Source organism: Vipera berus (genome assembly GCF_964194415.1).
Source record: "Vipera berus genome assembly, chromosome: 2".
Taxonomy (NCBI): domain Eukaryota; kingdom Metazoa; phylum Chordata; class Lepidosauria; order Squamata; family Viperidae; genus Vipera; species Vipera berus.
In genome coordinates, this window is record NC_138203.1 from 269,510,480 (window position 1) to 269,531,516 (window position 21,037).

Below are 21,037 nucleotides of genomic sequence, written 5' to 3' on the forward strand. Positions count from 1 at the left end.
TGTGGTACTTCACTGCTTACTTCAATCCATGTAGCCATAGTACCATTAAGGATTACCCATTGATCTGTTTATCAGCCAGTTACAAATCCATCTGGTGATAATGATGTCTGTCCCATATTTTTCTAGCTTACCAAGAAATAGGATGTGGTCTATTTTGCCTTACTAAAATCTAAGTATACTATCTCCACAGAATTTTGCTGGTGTACTAATTTAGTCACTTTGACAAAGAAAGAAATTAGCTTGGTTTGGCATGAACTGTTTTTAACAAACACATGTTGGCTCCTAGTTATAACTTTTTTTGTATTGAGATATTCACAGATCTGTTTTTGATTATCTTTTCCACGATCTTCTCAGGTATTGATACCAGACTGATTGGTTTGTAGTTTCCTGGCTCTGGGTTTTTTCATCATTTTTAGCAATTGGCAATAGATTTGCATCTCATCTAAAAAAATATAATGAGCAAATCTTCTTGATAAAACATCTCTAAATTGGTTTCAAAAACTTGTGGGACCTGCATTTTATTTGCCTGGCATTTTTATTATTCTGCTACTGTGAGCCAACCTTTGTAGTCAGTAAAAGGGGGAAAAAGCAATTCCATTTTTATTTTTGAAGGTCAGTTCAGTTGTCATGACAGCTGATGAAGTGACCTGCTTGCTGGTTTTAGAGAAAAGAGTTCCACTGGGCCAGCCTAGTATGTAGATGTTAGGGACTAGAACCCTGAGGGAGACTCATATCCTCATTCTGCTCTTCGGAACTACAATCCTAAGTGAGACTCATATCTTCATGCTGCTGTTAGGGACTAGAATGCTGAGGGAAATGCATTTGGCTGGTCTAACTTAAAATTTGGAGAGACAGGAAAAAGAGGGTGGAGAGAAATTGGAAAGATAAATTAAGTACACAAAGCAGATGTCACTTTCTGATTGGATAAACAGAAAACAACAATACTTGTTAAGATCATGGCTTTTGAAGATTATAAAACATAAAATATGTCTCAAGATAGGTGGCATTACAAATCTTTTAAAATAAATGAATAATTAAAAGAAATTATGTTGAGCTATGGACTGTTTTTGAGAAATGACAATCTTACAATATCTCTTTGTCCTTTTAAAAAACTTACAAAAGGACTCAAAGCCAGAATCTGAACAAAACAGAGTTAAACAGTATGATTCCAGATCAGTAAAGAAATGGGACAACATTGTACATTCACTTCTTATTTATTCATCTTGTATATTGAATAGATATTAAAGAAATGTAGATGAGAAGCCAAATAACATGGTTTTAAAAGGGTGGAGGAAAGATCAATAACCTTCACTATGCTATTTATTGATAGTAAGATTAATCACATGGGAGGAAGAAAAAAATCTTTGAACAAATAACAAAGAGTTTTCAATGTCTTATTTTATCTTAGCAATATTTTGGATAAAAACATAACTGCCAAAATCAAGATCACTCACTGTTTTTCACTATTAGATGGTCCTTCGTATTCATGTCAGGTCTCAGAATGATGATGTAACATTTTGGGACAAAGATGCAGCCGAGTAAGCCCAGGCTGGAGGTCAGGATGGAGAAGATCTGCACAGCCACCATGTATTTACCTTTGGTGCTCAGGTAGGCAGGGACAAAAGAAACCCAAACACTGCAAAAGAGCAGCATGCTGAAGGTGATCCACTTGGCTTCGTTGAAGGCCCCTGGTAGTTTTCGGGCTAGAAAAGCCACCAAGAAACAAATGGAAGCCAGAAAGCCCAAGTAGCCAAGGGCAGAATAGAACATGATGACTGAACCTTCATTGCATTGCAGTACAATCTGCCCTTTTTGGGAATGTAAATCAGAATCTGGGAATGGGGGAAAGATTCCCAGCCATATGAAACAGATGCCCACCTGAACACCAGAGCAGGAGAAGATAATGAAATTGGCCAGAGATTTCCCCAGCCATTTCCTCATTTTGCTGCCTGGCTTTGTGGCCAGAAATGCCATCACCACCATGATCGTCTTGGCCAGCAAGGATGACACAGCAACTGAGAAAACAACACTGAAAGCAGTTTGTCGAAGAAGGCAGGTCACTTTCTTGGGTTGACCAATGAATAGAAGGGAAGTCAAGAAGGAAAGCAAGAGAAAGATCAGCAGAATGTAGGTGAGATCACGGTTGTTAGCTTTGACTATGGGAGTTTCTCGATATTTAATAAAAATTCCTAGAACTAAGGCAGTGGTCAGAGACAAAAAAAGGGCAGAGACAGCCAGGATGAGACCTAGGTTTTCTCTGTAGGACAGGAAAGTTATAACTTTGGGGACACACTGATCCCGCTTCTCATTGGAGAGGTGGTCCTCTGGACATTTTTCACAATGGGCTACATCTGGAAAACACAACTGCTTTTTAACAAGTGATTCAATGACATTCAGCACATCATGACTAACTGACCAGAAGCAGGATGTAGATAGAGCAATAAAGATTTCTTACTCTTTTTTAAAAAAAAATGATATTATTAGAATAATGAAATGCAAGGGAAAAATGCTTAATTACTAAGCATGAATAAAGTAGAAAATTATGTTTATAGAAAACATTCCTCTCTTCCCTTTTGTTATTTCCCCAAGCTGTGACTAGAATAAACACACATACACAAACACACCACTTCCACACATAATCTATTTGCTTCTGTGTTTGTGTTTTACTTTAAAGTGTAAAGATTCTTGCTGGCATCTGACATTAGTTTTGATTCATCTCACAACTTTCTGATTAAAAATCATGTTCTAAAGCTTTAAATATATCCTGCTGTGCAATGTATTCCACATACAAGAGCTATTCTTCTTAACAGTTGCTTAAACTTCCATCATAGATACTGTAGATCAGTGTTTCTCAACCTTCAAAACATTAAGATGTGTACTTCAATTCCCATAATTCCTCAGCCAGAATTCCCCAATTCCCTGAATTCCATGACTCCCAAGGAATTCTGGGAGGTCATGTCCACATGACTTAATGTTGCCAAGAATCAATGCTGTAGGTATTGTTAATTGTGACATTGCTGCATATTCTCCAAAGTGACCTCCCAATCTGACATCACTGACAAAATATCTATTTTTCCAATTCTCTCCTAAATTTGTTCTTGCAATTGCCAGAAAAATATCTTAGTAGAGTTTGAGGTTAAGGTTAGGGTTAGGGTTAGCATTTTTTTGCTTTTTGAAACTATACCTATAAAGAATATTTGTGGTTTTGGTTCATTTTGTATAGGATTTTTCTTAATAATTTGATGTACAGTATTTCATTCCAATGCTTTTGAGGTTTGTTTGTTTGTTTTTGCATAACCACTACAGATGTTGAAGTGTTCCTTCTTCTCATGGCTTTTCCAACATTAAATGTTCTATTATTTATTTATTTTGCAATTGTTGATGTAGTTGTAGAACACTTGAAAAATATTTTGCAGCAATTTCTCCTTAAATTATAACTTGGAGTGAATTTTCTATATTTTTCTTTTTGAAAGCTCTTCTCATTTTTGTATTGTGATTAATTGTTTGACATTTTGCATCCATTTTATCATAAAAATGTTTATTTTTTCCATCTCCATGTTGTATTTCAAAAATATATACGGTATATATGGTTGTTAATCATATATCTTTTTTTGTATATGTGTTTCAAATGCTGTCGTGTTTCTTAAGGTCTCTCAATCTTTTTCTAGATTGCTTGTTATTGTTTCAGCAACTTGTGAAACATGCATCATGGTGAATTTCACCTTCACTGAACAGTTCTTGCAGTGTTTTTAGTCTGTTTCCTGAGTCTAGATGTAGCATATTGGTATATGAGAACAAATTTTGCTAAGACCAGAGCAGTGATGGCACAGTGATTAGAATGCAGTATTGCAGGCTAACTCTGCCCACAGCCTGGAGTTCGATACTGACCAGCTCAAGGTTGAATCAGTCTTCCATCCTTTCAAGGTCAGTAAAATGAGGACCCAGGTTGTTGAGGGGCAATATGCTGACTCTGTAAACTGCTTAGAGCATGCTGTAAAGCACTCTGAAGCAATATATAAGTCTAACTGCAATTCCTATTGCTACCATATTATCCATAGAATAAAAGACTGGTGCTCCTTCTATGTTCTTGAATTACCTACCTTCCTGCACAGAGATAGTTCCTTCCATGCATGAAGAACAGTCATAGCAGCAAACTGGTTTTTCCTCTCTCATCAGCTTGGTATATCCTGGGAGGCAACTTTCCGTACACCTAGAAGAGGGGGCCTTCTGAACAGGAAAAAAAAAATCAGAGAAATGTATGAATGAGGGGATTACTTCTAAAAATGGAAGTGAGCAGCAAAGTGGGTTCATGAATTCAAGAGGGTACTTTCAAGATCTTTTTCCACATACAATTAAAATATGTTTGTTTCAGTGAAATTTCTCCACTAACTATTTCATTTCAGCAGGCTATGATCTCAGAGTCCCTTTAATGTTCAGAAAAAGCTGCTGACTCCAGTCCAATCATCATTATCCTGGGATTATTCTGCATTTGGGCTTCAGATCCTGTCAGCTTCAGCTAACTGGTCAAAGATACAAAACTGTGGAAAGTCTAGTCCAAAGCATGGAAAGCAAAGGGTTACTTCGTCTTGTCTTAGCAATTGCTAGAACACCATCTGTCAGAACATTTCCTCTGCCTTCTTACAATATGTATTTCTTAGATCTCAATTTACTATCAACTCAGTCTCAAAGAAGACTCCAGTTCTGAAAAACATTGAATGATTCAATAGAAGAAAATCTGTGTAACTCAGGGCTGAATTGTAAACTCCTTGATGCTCTCTGGTTTTGACTGCCTGTTTGCAGATATTTCATTACTTGAATAGATAACATTATCAGTGCTATCATCAGGCATTGTTGATGTTACTTAGTTGGGAAATTAACCAGTGAAATTACCTGCAAACAAACAACCAAGCTCAGAGAACACCAAAGATTCCACTGAATAAAATGCCCTACCATAAGTCCCTCAGTGTCAAAGGCCAGTTCACTGGTTTGTGATGCTCCTAGGTTTCCTTACATGCTACAAACAGCTTTGGGGTAGCGAAAAACATGTTTTCCCTTCTACATCAGAACAATGCTGGTATTCCCATCATAAGCAATAGATATTTTAAAAAGTATTTTATTAGTTTTCTATCATTACAATTCATTTGTGCTTAATGAACAATGTGTTGTCTGGGTTGATTTCTGCCTAGTCTTAATGGTTAAATTCTTACTCTCTGTCCCGCTTTTCCAATCATTGATATAATAAATTCTATATTTGGAAGTACTCTGTATTTTCTTTTCCTTTGATTCTCAATCTGAGTCTGTCCATTTCTCCACCGTCCAATATTTTCTTAATTATCGCTTCTTTTGGTGGTGTTATCTGATTTTTCCAGTGCTGTGCAAATACAATCCTTGCTGTGGTTAATACATGTAATGTTAAATATACATTTTGTTTATCAAAATTTTCTGGCATTACGTCTAGTAAAAAAAAGTTCATGTTTAAAATCTACATGTTTTCCTAACATCTTTTCTCATCAAGTATATATTTTAGTCCAAAAACCTTTTTGCTTTTACACATGTCCACCACAAGTGATAATATGTACCGGGATTTTGATTATATTTCCAACATTTGCTAGACATATTTTTAAACATTTTTGCTAATCTAACAGTAGTAATTTCAGTCAATTTCAATCTCTCTGCTATTATTGAGGCAAAAAATATAATCCACATTTAATAATGATATTGGACTATAATTTTTTATCTGTGTCAAATCTCAACCTTCTCTTGATATTAAAGTAATACTTGCTTCCATCCATGTTTGGTAGTTTGGCCTCTAATAATACCTCATTGCATACTTCCTTCATTGGTAGACTTAATGTATCTTGTAGACATTTGTAAACCTCTGCAGGTAGCCCATCTGGTACTGGGGTTTTATCGTTTTTTAATAGCTTCTATCCCTTCCATCATTGTAATTTTTTCATTTAATATTTTTTTTAAGTTTTCTGGTATTTTTTGGTAGGTTTGCATTTTCAAAGTATTGTATCATTTTTTTCTCGAGAAATTCCTACTACATCATATAATTTTTCATAAAATTCTTTTTTTAAAAAATTGCATCAGTTTGACGTTGTAAGTCACCCTCTCCTCTTGTAGTTTATTATCAGTCTCTTCTCTCTTTCTTTTTTCAGTTTATATTCCAACCATCTTCCTGGCTTGTTTGCATTTTCAAAAAAGTTTTGTTTTAGCCTTTTTATTTGTACAGCCAATTCTTCTGACTGTATTAAATTTAATTTATGTTTCACTGTCTCCATTTGTCTTTTCACAATTTTCTTTTGTGAATGTATTTGTAATTCTAATTCCAGTTTCTTCAATTCTTCTCTTAGTGCTGTAAATTGTTGGGTTTTTTTCTTCATTCTTTTTAGCCATATATGTTATAGCTCTTCCTTTTTATTTTTTTTAAAGAAAAATTCCATTTCCTTTATTGCCAATTCTACAAATTATTTCTCATTTAACAAGGATTGATTCAAAGTCCATCTTGATTTCTTCTTTACCTCTTTCTGGGTCAGCTTTATTGGATTATGGTCTGCCCAAATGTTAGGTTTTACCTCAATCTCATATATATTAGTACTTAGCTCAGGGGACATCCATATAATATCAGTTCTAGGCCAAGATTTATGTCTATTCAAATAAAATGTGTACTGGGTCTTTTGGAGGTTTCTTTCTCAGTATCCTGTATGGAAATTTCTTCTGTCGTTCTGTCTTTCTTCCCTTTTCCTCTCCTTTGCTGCCTTTATAATCTAATTTTCTATCTACAATTGTATTAAAATCTCCTATCAAGCAAATGTTTTGATGTTCCATTTCCAATATTTTCCTGTGTAATTTTTGATAAAATTCTTGTTGCTTGTTATTTGGTGCATATATTGCTCACTTCAGTATCTGTTTTTGATTTATCATTATTTCTACCATTAGGATTCTTCCTTCTTCAACTGAGTAGACCTCTTTGGATTCCAATGTCTCTCTTATATATAAAGTGACTCTGCTTTTCTTTTGAAGTGCTGATGTAAAATAAAGTTTCCCAATTTGGGGGCATTCCAGCAATTTATAGTGTTGTTTTTTTATATCTGTTTCTTGGAGACAAATTGTATCTATTTTTAGTTTCTGTAATCATGCAAAAATATATTTCTTTTTTGATGGGGACTTGAATCCATTTGTACTGTTCAGAAAATTCCACTTACTTTCTCCATCTTCTTTACTTATATTTAGGTTTTATTCACCTGGTGGACCTTTCCTGTCTCTGTTCTTATATCACCTATTCTCTTTCTTGACCTGTATTTTCTTTTCGTTCTTCTTCTTTTTGTATGGGTGTCTCTTCTGTTACTAACTTTCTCTGTATTTCATCTTCCCAATCCCCTTGTGGTGTTTTCTCTTCAAGAAAACTTCTGTATGTCTCATAGAACTCTGTTGCCTTAAAGATGGAGTCCAATCTATATCTTTTCAAATCCCAATGTATTAATATTGCCTCCAGGACCAACCATACTGGGCTGGGCTACCCAGATGATAGTGCTGAAGCAGGTTTTTTAGAAGTTTTAGCAAGGTTTGGGATACTCAGTTTTTTTATTCCCCCTCCAGTTATTCTATCATCAATCTGTTGTGCCCCCTGGAAAGTATCTTTATCTGGGGGGAAAAACAGATCTCGTATTCAATACATGTACACAATTTAAATTTAAAGTCATGTTATGTAATTCTTCTAGTTCTTATCTGACTTGCCACAAAAAAACAAAAACTGTAGTCCAGCTTTGTCTGTCAGTATCAGGTCTGGAGAGGTAGTTATAAAGTACATTATAGCCCCGTGTCCAGAATCCAAAGTCCAAGAGTTGCCAATCGATCGGTGTTTGTAATTCAAAATGGCCAACCGGTCTTAAACCAATTAGTAAGACTCACCAAGTCAGAAGTAGTAAAAAGCCATATTGTTCTCTATCTCCAGATGTTACTTGAAATCCCAGGTCAACCGATGTTTGTAATCCACAGTGAGCAGTATAATTCCATACAATCAGTGATAAAATATTACATAAAGTCCTGCTTCCTTCTATCTTCAGCTATTTGTTACAGTTCTAAGAGCTTTCAAAGTCATCCAGCTGGCTACTTATCTGAATCTGGGTTTTATGCCAAGTCTATCCCAGGGATAATATACTGAAAGATTTTGTCTCTATTTCACCACTAGATGTCGCTCTCACCCAGGTAATTGGAGTTTAAATTGAAAGTTATTCATAAGATTAGTCTCATACTGTTATTTTTCAAGCACAAATTAATAATTTTGACAGTTGATCAAATTTAGCAAAGCAATGTCTTTATATTACTCCTGGTTTATCATTCTGTATTCTCTATTCCTGTCCCTCTTAAAGTTTTCTTCCTGCCACTTTTGTTTCTCTGGTAGGATGGGGGGAAATCCCCTTCCTCCAGTCAGGCCTGGGGAGTTCATGCTTTGGGGGAATTAATCTATTCCAGGAAAGTGTTCAAAAATGATAGATACAAAGAGGATCTTCCCACCCAGTTCCACGACATGCTGTTATTGATCCTCTCGTAGGGCTAGTCCTTGTCCTTCCCAGCTGTCAGTAGCTCTTGGACAAACTGCATGAATGCAGTCCATCTTTCTTCTGTAGGTTTGGAGGGATTTCCTTGGATCAAATTGGCTAACTGCCATCTGCTCATGATCAACGAGGGTTTCCTCCTTTGCTGTCACCTCTCGGGGCGACTTTTGGCCCTTTGAGACTCCCTGGCAGAAGAAAATTAGCTGTGGGGTGTGGAGTTCTGCTCCCCCCACATCTGTATTGCAATGATGTCAAACCAGATATCCCTTATCATAAGAATAGATCTTTTGAGAGGAACAGGAGAAATAGTGTCTCCTTCAACCTGTCCTTTTAGCAGTGGTGATTCCCCATCTAAGTTAAAAGACTGATAAACCACAAAATCACATGGATACATAGGAACAGGTGGACAATAAAACCCACATAGAGGCAGACTTGGTTACCTTGTTAAAAGATGTTGGCCATATGATGGTGCTCTCATTGACAGAGATCTTGATGTCTAAAGAGACTTCTTTTTCAATATTCCCAATTATTACTCCAGCAGCAGAATTGTTGGGAAATACTGCCCAGTCCACGATATTAAAGTCAGCAGTGGAAATTCCATACTCATCCAAATAAACGTCATTTACAGAAAAATTATAAATCTGGAAGTTTCTTAGAAATGGATGGAGCTGAAAAGACATGGAGAATCACCCTTGCAATGTATACATTCTCATTTGAGCACTAAGCCAAAACAAACGTAATTTATCGCAGTGCTTCTGTATGCAAATGTGGTAGGAAGATTCTATTTTTCTCTCTAATTACCTCTTTCCCTCGCTTTCTTTCCCACTCCCATTTTTTCTCTCAGTCTCTTTCTACTCTTTCTGTCTCTCCCTCTATGTCTGTCTTTCTCTCCCTCTCACAAACACACAGATCTTTTCGTTTATTATTTTAGCCTGCTCTGCTATACGAAATTGGTAATCTCAGATCCGAAACATGTTGTGCAACAATGGTGGAGGTTCAGTAGAACATGATGGTTATTGTCACATCCTACTGCTTATTTCCCCTTCATGGATTACTGCCTTGTCATGGTGAAGGGGCTTGCATAATTCGATGAAGCTATGAGCTATGCCGTGCAGGGCCACCCAAGATGGAAAGGTCATAGCAGAGAGTTCTGACAAAATGTGATCCACTGGAGAAGGAAATGGCAAACCACTCCAGTATCTTTGCCATGAAAACCCTATGGACAGTACCAAAAGGCAAAACAATATGATGCTGGAAGATGAGCCCCTCAGGTCGGAAGGTGTCCAATATGCTACTGGGGAAGAGCAGAGGGCTAGTACTAGTAGCGCCAGAAAGAATGAAGTGACTGGGCCAAAGCCGAAAGGACGCTCAGCTGTGGATATGTCTGGTGGTGAAAGGAAAGTCCGATGCTGTAAAGATTTTTTCTCCATAGGAACCTGGAATGTAAGATCCATGAATCAAGGGAAGCTGGACGTGGTCAAACAAGAGATGACAAGACTAAACATCGACATCTTAGGTATCAGCGAACTAAAATGGACAGGAATGGGTGAATTTAATTCAGATGACCATCAGGTATACTACTGCGGGCAAGAATCCCTCAGAAGAAATGGAGTAGCCTTCATAGTCAATAAAAAAGTAGGAAAAGCAATACTGGGATACAATCCTCAAAATGACAGAATGATCTCAGTTCAAATCCAAGGCAAACCATTCAATATCACAGTAGTCCAAGTCTATGCCCCAACCACCGGTGCTGAAGAGGATGAAATTGACCGGTTCTATGAAGCCCTACAGCACCTTATAGAATTAACACCCAAAAATGATGTCCTTATCATCATGGGGGATTGGAATGCTAAAGTAGGAAGCCAAAAGATAACTGGAATAACAGGCAAGTTTGCCTTGGAGTACAAAATGAAGCAGGGCACAGGCTGATTGAATTTTGTCAAGAGAATACGATGGTCATAGCAAACACTCTTTTCCAACAACCCAAGAGACGGATTTACACATGGACATCACCAGACGGTCAACACAGAAATCAGATTGACTATATGCTCTGCAGCCAAAGATGGAGAAGCTCTATACAGTCAGTAAAAACAAGACCAGGAGCTGAATGTGGCTCAGACCATGAGCTTCTTGTTGCAAAGTTTAGGCTTCAATTAAAGAAAGTAGGGAAAAGCGCTAGGCCAGTCAGGTATGAATTAAATCATATCCCTGTTCAATATACAGTAGAGGTGACAAATAGATTTAAGGAATTAGATCTGATAGACAGAGTGCCTGAAGAACTATGGACAGAGGTTTGCAACATTGTACAACAGGTAGCAACCAAAACCATCCCAAAGAAAAAGAAATGCAAGAAAGCAAAATGGCTGTCTGAGGCAGCTTTGCAAATAGCTGAGGAAAGGAGGGAAGTGAAAGGCAAGGGAGAAAAAGAAAGATATGCCCAATTAAATGCAGAATTCCAAAGAATAGCTAGAAGAGATAAGAATGCCTTCTTAAATGAACAATGCAAAGAAATAGAAGAAAACAATAGAATAGGGAGGACCATAGATCTTTTCAAGAAAATTGGAGAGAAGAAAGGAACGTTTCATGCAAAAATGGGCATGATAAAGGACCAAAATGGCAGGGACCTAACAGAGGCAGAAGAGATTAAGAAGAGGTGGCAAAATTACACAGAAGAACTATACAAGAATGAGCTTAACGTCCCTGATAATCACAATGAGGTGGTTACTGACCTCGAGCCAGACATCCTAGAATGTGAAGTGAAGTGGGCCTTAGAAAAGCTGACCAACAACAAAGCTAGTGGAGGTGACAGTATTCCAGCTGAGCTATTCAAAATCTTAAAAGACGATGCAGTAAAAGTGCTACACTCAATTTGCCAGCAAATTTGGAAAACTCAACAGTGGCCACAGGATTGGAAAAGATCAGTTTACATTCCAATTCCAAAGAAAGGCAGTGCCAAAGAATGTTCAAACTATCGCACCATTGCACTCATTTCTCATGCTAGTAAAGTTATGCTTAAAATTCTACAAGCTAGACTCCAGCAGTATGTGGATCGAGAACTACCAGAAGTACAGGCAGGATTTCGAAGAGGCAGAGGAGCTAGAGATCAAATTTCTAACATACGCTGGATCATAGAGAAAGCTAGAGAGTTCCAGAAAAACATCTACTTCTGCTTCATTGACTATGCTAAAGCCTTTGATTGTGTGGATCATAACAAACTGTGGCAAGTCCTTAAAGAGATGGGCATACCAGACCATCTTATTTGTCTCTTCAGAAACCTATATGCGGGCCAAGAAGCAACAGTGAAAACTGGACACGGAACTACTGATTGGTTCAAAATTGGGAAAGGAGTCCGGCAAGGCTGTATACTGTCACCTTACCTATTTAACTTATACGCAGAGCACATCATGAGAAAGGCAGGGCTAGATGAATCAAAAGTTGGAATTAAGATTGCCGGAAGAAACATCAACAACCTAAGATATGCAGATGATACCACTCTAATGGCAGAAAGTGAAGAAGAACTAAAGAGCCTCTTGTTGCAGGTGAAGGAGGAGAGTGCAAAAGTTGGGTTGAAACTAAACATTAAGAAAACGAAGATCATGGCATCTGGCCCTCTCAATTCCTGGCAAATAGATGGGGAAGAAATGGAGGTAGTGACAGATTTTATTTTCCTGGGCTCCAAGATCACTGCAGATGGGAACTGTAGCCAAGAAATTAAGACGCTTGCTCCTCGGGAGGAAAGCCATGACATATCTAGACAGCACACTAAAAAGCAGAGACATCACCCTCTCAACAAAAGTTCGTATAGTCAAGGCTATGGTCTTCCCAGTTGCAATGTATGGCAGTGAAAGCTGGACCATAAGAAAGCCTGAGCGCCAAAGAATTGAAGCCTTTGAACTATGGTGCTGGAGAAGACTCCTGCAAGTCCCTTGGACTGCAAGGCGATCAAACCGGTCAATCCTAGAGGAGATCAACCCTGACTGCTCTTTAGAAGGCCAGATCCTGAAGCTAAAACTCAAATACTTTGGCCACCTAATGAGAAGGAAGGACTCACTGGAGAAGAGCCTAATGCTGGGAAAGATTGAGGGCAATAGAAGAAGGGGATGACAGAGAATGAGGTGGCTGGATGGAGTCACTGAAGCAGCAGGCGTGAGCTTAAATGGACTCCAGAAGATGGTAGAAGACAGGAAGGCCTGGAGGAACATTGTCCATTGGGTCGCGATGGGTCGGACACGACTTCGCAACTAACAACAACAACAACTGCTTATCTATTCAGCAATTGTGAAAAGAACCTTCCAGTCCCTTGAGAAATCATAACCTATTCTCACAAGCATCCTCAATCAGCACACCAGGCTTAATCTAGAAGATTCAGCAGCACAATCTATCTGTTTCTCTCTCTCTAAAATGTCTCATCTTGTCAGAACAAATATTAGAAACAGGCAATTGTTCTTGGGTTATCCCCATCATCTCTGCTTATCTTTATGATAACTTGTAAGAATTGAAAGGGAACCATTATTAAAATATTGAAGAAGCATTACATGCCACGCTTGTACCATCTGGAGTGTCTGGTGGTCCCTAGAAGGCATCCTCCTCTTACTCATTTGGGAGGAAAAGGCAGCACTGAAGACCAAGGCCACAACCTGGATTGTTGTAGAAATACTGGAGCCATCCTCAGACAGGATTCTTCCAACCAAATCCGGGGATGGGATTTCCCAGGTCTCTTTTTCCAGGCATGTGATCCAAACTTTCTTAGACAACAAAGGGCTTGAATAAGAACACTGAAATGCTGCCTCCCCAAACTTCCCTGTAGCAGAATAATGTGAATTAAAATCATAATACTGTGTCCATTTCTTTGCCTTAGTTGAGAAGGATAATAAAAGATGGTTATGCTGCAAATTAACCAATCGGTAAAATAATCTCACATTTAAATCTGACAAAGCTGTAGTAATCCATACTTTTCCCTCAAACAGGATTTTTGTCTTTTCAATGTTTGGTATTAGTAATGCTAGTACTATTGAGTATTGAGAGTCCAGCTGACAAACAATAGTTTTCACTTTACTGTCGCTAAAATATTGAAGGAAGTTCTTTCCCCTCCCTGCTCTTGGAACCATGGATAAGCTTTCTGAGAAGGCAACACAGACACCTTTCCTTAAGGCTTCTGACACAAAGGTTCTTCTGAATTTTTCTCCGCTTTCATTGTCCGGAGCAACGAGGCCGATCCACGTCCATCGGAAATGCAGGAGCAACTTGACAATTGCCAAGTGAGGAGGTTCTTGTTTTAGACTCACCCGGTAGAAAAAAGGGAAATTATATTTCTGCTCTGGAATGTGGCTGATGACCCCATAGTTTATCTAAGATGAAACAGAGGAGATGGTTGATTGCTTTGCTCTTAAGAACAAAAATAAGTGCTTACCTCTAAGGGTTATTGTTTTTTCTTTTGCTAACTCTCTACTCACATATCAGCTGGTCAATTATATTCACTAAGTTATATAACTGCACAGAACTATTAATTAGATATGCTGTTTTATTGTCCTATTCTTTTTTTTTCCTTTCCCCAATAACAAATTGCTGTATTACACTGTTTCTCTTTTTGCTGTGCTCTTTTATTGTAAAGGCTTTAAAAAATATATCATTTGATTTGCTTTGATCATAGTGTCATGGTTCCGATAAATGAGACAGTTCAAACAAAATGGAAGCATTGTTTATCTAAAAAGACTTAATAATGTAATGAAACATCGGCACTCATGGAGGGATGCCAGAATCTGACCTCTTCTCCCCTTGATACATCATATCCTGCATAATCTCCCTCCCTTAATTACACGTCATGAATCACGTTCACCAATTAGTTTTACATATGAAGTTTCACTTCCCCTTCTGTATGTGGCTATACTTATCTTCTCAAAATAGCCGTTTGAAAATTTCCCTCCCTTCAAGATTCAAAGTGAAGGAGTTTAAACAAAAGGCTGTCTCTTATATAGTCAGTGCAAAAACATGTCAATGTTTGTAGCACTGACACATAGATTGGGGAAAATGAAACGTCACGTGAACGCAGCAGGAAGAAAAGTGTCAACTGAGTATATTTTCATTCTCTTTAGGTGCAAATAGGAAAAAAACTCTCTTAAGGTAACATTTGCCTATGTTATTTTCATTCCAATCCTTAGAGATTTTGCTTGGAATTGGTTGGAATAAGGGTGAAAAGATGTTTTTTTTTTGTCCCAAGACTGCAGTGACCAGAAGACAGGGAGAAGAAGCAGAAGGGTGGGAAAAGAGGATGTAAATTTCATGCAAAGGATGATTGACAGCACTTCATTTGAGCTATGGGTGGAGGTTCGTTCAGTTGAAAAATCCCTTTGTAACCTGTGTATATTTTAAAAAAATCAAGATGTACAATGATGTAAGAATGAAGTAAGGTATTTGAACGCCTGATGAAAATAGAATAGTTCAGGCATCCTTTAAGCTGTGTCATCTGAATAATTTTATTTATGATCTGACCCCTTTTGGATTATCATTAGACTTTACAAAATGAAATTAGCTTCAGTGTTCATTCCTACTTGTGGAATTTTGTAGATGCCCAGCATAGTTGAAATGGAAGGAAAGAGCTCCAAATCAGTCCCTTCAAGCACAGCCAGAAGGTTATTTTGTCTTCCACAACTGTAGTTTGGGACATTCTCTTGCCCTGTAGACAGCAAGTCCATCATGACCTCATATGTTATCTTTGCATTGAAAAAGTTCTCATAGATGCTGTAGCCCAGGGTGATGTTGGGTAGCAGCTTTGGATTCTGGTTGATCTCATGAGTGGCAAAGAAGAAGGGCAGGACGTACCAGAAGCTCATACTCTGTATACTGCAAGATAAGAGACTGCAGTTGGCTTTCATCTTCAATTCATAGAATCACATCATATTTCCTGAAGCTGTTACTTTAAGGACATTTATAAGTAATAAATTGGATTGCTGTATTATAAGTCTAGTGCACAAATTTGACAATCTAACGATCTGTAACCCAGGATGATGTTTGTTTATTTATTTATTTATTTATTTATTTATTTATTTATTTATTTATTTATTTATTTATTTATTATTGGGACTTATATGCCGCCCTATCTCCCGAAGGACTCAGGGCGGCTAACAACAATAACATACAAGGAAATTTTAAGTTTTGAGAGGAATGTATGGCAATTAAAGTCATATAACATTTTAAAAGAAGAGAAGATTGTACAAACCTGGTTTCAGTATGGGCAATTACAGGCTAGATGGAAAGAGGACCAGAAAACTGGTTTTTCAATGATTGATGAAAATTTGGTAAAGCAAATTAGAGATCAAGGTCAAGCACATATAAAAAGGATATATATTGTATTGATAGAAATTGATTCAGAGACGGAACTTGTTAAAGATTGTATGATAAAGTGGGCTCAGAATTTTCAAGAAGTTATTACAATGGATACTTGGGAAAAGATCTGGGTTAGAAATGTAAAATTTACACAGGCCCAAAATTTAAGAGAGAATTTTTATAAAATGTTTTATAGGTGGCACTTAGATCCTAAAAAATTAGCAAGTATGTATCCGAACTGTCAGCCCAAATGTTGGAGGTGTGGTTGTGAGGATGCAATGTATTTTCATATATGGTGGACTTGTAAAAAGGTTAAAGCTTTTTGGATTAAAATTTGGTGGAATATGCAAAAAATATTTAAGAAAAGGATAAAGTTTTCTCCGCAACTGTTTTTACTGGGTATTATCACAGATACTAGCGTTGTGGACACTAAGTTGATGTTGAATTTAATTACGGCAGCGAGGCTTTTAGTAGCGCAATATTGGAAGAAGGAAGAACTGCCGACTATAGAAGAATGGACTTTAAAAGTTTCTAACTTGGCGGAGATGGCAAAGATCTCAGCGTATTTGAAAGACCAATCGCAACAGAGATACATTGTGGAGTGGAGAAGATGGATTGATTATATCCAGAATAAATATGGGACTAAAAAGTTTCACTTAGCATTTGAATAAGTAGCGGATATATATGATGTATAACTAGCTTGTAGTTATTTTACCAAGAGTTAAAGTGCGATAGAATTTAATATTTTATTGTTGTTTGCATATTTTAGATTATGTTTGTTTGTATTTTTATACCCTGTATTTTGCTCTGGGAAGTTGGGGAGGGGGGAGGGGAGGATTTGGGGGGGGTTGGGGAGAGGGGAGGGGGGGTTGTATTCAAAAATGTATTGTAAAACTTTTCAATAAAAAAAACCAATAACATACAATAATACAGAAGTTAAAATTAAAATTAAAATTAAAGGCTCCTGTAGAATAAATTAAAATTAAAATTAAAATAAATTAAAATTAGACTTAAAAATAAAAACATAATTAAAATCCCTGTCAGTCCAGGTCAGCCAGGTGGAAAAGGAGTGTTTTGAGGCCACGGCGAAAGGACTGGAGATCTGGGGCCATCCGAAGCTCAGGGGGGAGCTGGTTCCATAGGGTTGGCGCTTCCACAGAGAAGGCTCTCCCCCTGGGGGTCGCTAGCCGACATTGTCTAGCTGACGGTACCCTGAGGAGGCCTTCTCTGTGTGCGTGTACTGGGCGATGGAAAGTCATTCCCGGCAGCAGATGGTCCTGTTTGGTAACAGCTTTGGATTCTGATTGATCTCATGAAGGGGAAAGCAAGAGAAGATCAGACCAAAAGCTCAATCCCTATATTGTACTGCAGGAAATATTCTCAGAAATTCATTCTTTAATAAAATAATGTAAGATGCCTGTATCATTCATTTCTTGGACCTTGCCAGGAGATGGACTTCTTTGGATCTTGCTATTAGAAGGACAGTCCTATTAACCACAAATGACTTTTTTTCCAATGGTTTTCTTCAGGCTCAAAATCATCCCAAATGGAAATTGTAGATCTGATCCCAACCATGACCTCCAAGGTCCCTTCCAATATTATTATTATTATTATTATTATTATTATTATTATTATTATTATTATTATTATTATTATTATTATTATTATTATTATTCATCGCACAGTCAGCCAGATGTTCAGACTGGATTTGGCATTTTTGTCGACCTATCGAGTCCTTACCAAGGACCTGGGATAGGCAGATGTGAATGTTTGATGGTATTACAGATATCATCGCAGGATGGAAGCAGTTCCTAGTAAGGCTGCCTTTTGCAATTGACTAATGGAGAATTTGTCAATGCCAATGGTGTTCAAGTGGTGCTCCAGTTGTTTTGGGATTGCACCCAAGGCACCTATTACTATTGGTACTACCCTTGCCTTTGCCACAGTCTTTCGATTTCTATTTGTAGGTCTTTGTATTTTGTTATCTTCTCCAGTTCTTTCTCGTCTATTTTGCTGTCTCCAGGCACTGCCATATCCACTATCCAGACTTTTTTGTTTTTCTTATTGACAATTGTTAAATCCAGGGTGTTATGTTGCAGGTGCTTGTCTGTTTGAATTCTGAAGTTGTTGTTGTTATTATTATTATGATTGTTATCCAAAGCACCAAAAAGAAACAGTGGATAGAAATTAACCAGGGAGAGAAGCAACCTAGAACTAAGGAGAAATTTTCTAACTGTGAGAGCAATCAACCAATGGAATAGCTTTCCTTCAGAACTTGTATGTGCTCCATCACTGGAGGCTTTCAAAAAGAGACTGGACACCATTTCTTTGAAATGGCTCCAGCAGGGGTTGGACTAGAAGACCTCCAAGGTCACTTCCAACTCTATTATTCTATGTTCTATATTCATTATCTTCTCCAAATGGTGACTTGGAAATGCATTTTATAGTAATGGATCAACTGTTTTAGCAACTGGATACATTTATTTAAATTTCACTTCAGAAAATCATTTTCACATAAAAAACAAGGTTCTATGAAATAAGTCTCTTTATGTTGATTTGATTGCTAATTGGGTCTAGGTGATTCTCAGAGAATGCATGGACAAGTTCCTGTAGTTTTCCTGGCAAGGTTTTTCAGAGGTGATTTGCCATTGCCTTCTTCCTAGGATTAAGAGAATGTGACTGATCCAGGGCCAGCCAGCTTAATTTATATCCAAGGAAGGACTAGAGGTCATGCTTTCATGATCTCTAACCTGAAACATTAACCACCACATCAAACATTCATTTAATAGGGCGATTAAATAACTCTCATCTCTTCAAGGTTCACTAGATCGCCTACCAATTCTGATGTCTTTTACACCTTTTTCTTTCAGAAAGTTTTCCAACAATAGCTTATCATATTTCTGAACTTTATGGATCAGCTTGCAAAATTAAGAACAGATTTTAACAGTAGACCACTAGAATCATAGATGTCAATGTTAAAAATTAAAACATAAAATTGTAGCATTCATACAGCTAACCATCCCTATTAAAAGGAAAATAGTGGAAAACATAAAATTAATCACCAGTGTTAAGTACACATCAGGAATTACCTTTGAAATCTGTGACTTGTAATAATTAAATATGTTACCTCCCTCTTTTTGTACGTTCAATGGACCTTTGGTCATCAGCGTCCCATATGGAAAATGGGATACCAGGAGAAGCAGCATCAGCAGTATTTCAGATATCATGATGAAGATCTTCTGTAGTTCTGTGAGACACGTGCCCACTGTCTTTGGCCTCACAGCTGTCTAAGGAGAAGCACAGTTCTCTTGCCAAAGAACACAGATCCACTGACTTGATCAAGCAAGAGAAACTTTAATCTGGCACATTAAAAGGACAGCATTAAAATGCCGACCTGTACATTTGTGCCTACAGGAGTCTCACCATGTATTCTTCATCAACCTTGAGGTCCTTGTGGACAAGATTTTCAGATTTTTATAAGAATTACTAAATATTTGTGAAATCCATTGATGAGGGTTGCTAACACCTACCTTGTTTCAAAATAACTGTGGATGAAAGAAGTCCCTTAGGCTTTAGTGGAAGACGAAGTAATCATTGTGATTTTGATAATTGTACAGGGAGGGGGAAAAGGAACAAAAACTGTGCATATTGACAGAGTGAATGAAGTGGGTGCAGGGAAATTGGAAAAAAATGTTAAATATGCAAAGCAGATGTCAATTCCTGATTGGATAAACAGAAAACAAAAATATTTGTTAAGAACTTCAATTTTCAAGATTATAAAACATTGGCAAGAAACTAGGGTTTCGTGGCAAAGAAAAAGGTTAAATATCTGTACAAGTACAAAAAATGTCTAAATTGTTTCAAAACAATTTTGTACTCAGAAAAATAATTTGGAACTCTGATTTTATATATGGTGATAGCAACAAAACTGCTCTATGTACAAAAATGGAAGGAGGCTTCCATTCTCACTATGGACGAATGTTTACAAAAACTGATGGAATTAGCAGAGGTGGCCCAATTGACTGTTTTGATAAAATAAAAGAATATAAGTACTTTTGTTTCTACTTGGAAACCACTTCCTGACTTTGTGCTTGTCCTTAGAGTACAAAATGAAGCAGGGCACAGGCTGACAGAATTTTGTCAAGAGAATACAATGGTCATAGCAAACACTCTTTTTCAACAACTCAAGAGATGTCTACACATGGACATCACCAGATGGTCATCACAGAAATCAGATTGTCTATGTCCTCTGCAGCGAAAGAAGGAGAAGCTCTATACAGTCAGTAAAAACAAGACAAGGAACTGACTGTGGCTTAGACCATGAGCTTCTGGTTGCAAACTTTAGGCTTCAACTGAAGAAAGTAGGGGAAAGCACTAGGCCACTCAGATATGAACTAAATCATATCCCTGATGAATATACCGTACAGGTGACAAATAGATTTAAGGAATTAGATCTGATAGACACAGTGCCTGAAGATCTATGGATGGGGGTTCAGAACATTGTACAAGAGATAGCAACTAAAACCATCCCAAAGAAAAAAAAATGCAAGAAAGCAAAATGGCTGTCTGAGGAAGCTTTGCAAATAGCTGAGGAAAGGAGGGAAGCAAAAGGCAAGGGAGAAAAAGAAAGATATACCCAATTGAATGCAGAATTCCAGAAAATAGCTAGAAGAGATAATAATGCCTTCTTAAATGAACAGTGCAAAGAAATAGAAGAAAACAATAGAATAAGGAGGACCAGAGATCTCTTTAAGAAAATTGGAGAGATGAAGGGAACGTTTCATGCAAAAATAGGCATGATAAAGGACCAAAATGGCAGGAACCTAACAGAGGCAGAAGAGATTAAGAAGAGGGGGCAAAATTACACAGAAGAACTATACAAGAATGAGCTTAACGTCCCTGATAACCACAATGACGTGGTCACTGACCTCGAGCCAGAAATCTTAGAATGTGAAGTGAAGTAGGCCTTCGGAAAGCTGAAAAACAACAAAGCTAGTAGAGGTGACAGTCTTCACTGCCAGATGATACAGTAACAGTGCTACACTCAATTTGCCAGCAAATTTTGAAAACTCAAAAGTGGCCACAGGCTTGGAAAAGATCAGTTTACATTTCAATTCCAAAGAAAGGCAATGCTGAAGAATGTTCAAACTATC

At 37.5% G+C, this 21,037-nt stretch overlaps 1 protein-coding gene across 1 annotated transcript; it reads right to left on the minus strand.

The window, feature by feature from the left end:
- Window positions 1–1,302: 1,302 nt before the first annotated feature.
- LOC308662968 (vomeronasal type-2 receptor 26-like) lies at window positions 1,303–15,391 on the minus strand (the record flags this gene model as incomplete). Its single annotated transcript, XM_081319113.1, has 4 exons — window positions 1,303–2,351; window positions 4,101–4,227; window positions 9,002–9,229; window positions 15,110–15,391. The coding sequence occupies 4 exons, from the start codon at window positions 15,389–15,391 to the stop codon at window positions 1,447–1,449; spliced, it is 1,542 nt and encodes a 513-aa protein (XP_081175239.1). The 3' UTR covers window positions 1,303–1,446.
- Window positions 15,392–21,037: the final 5,646 nt, after the last annotated feature.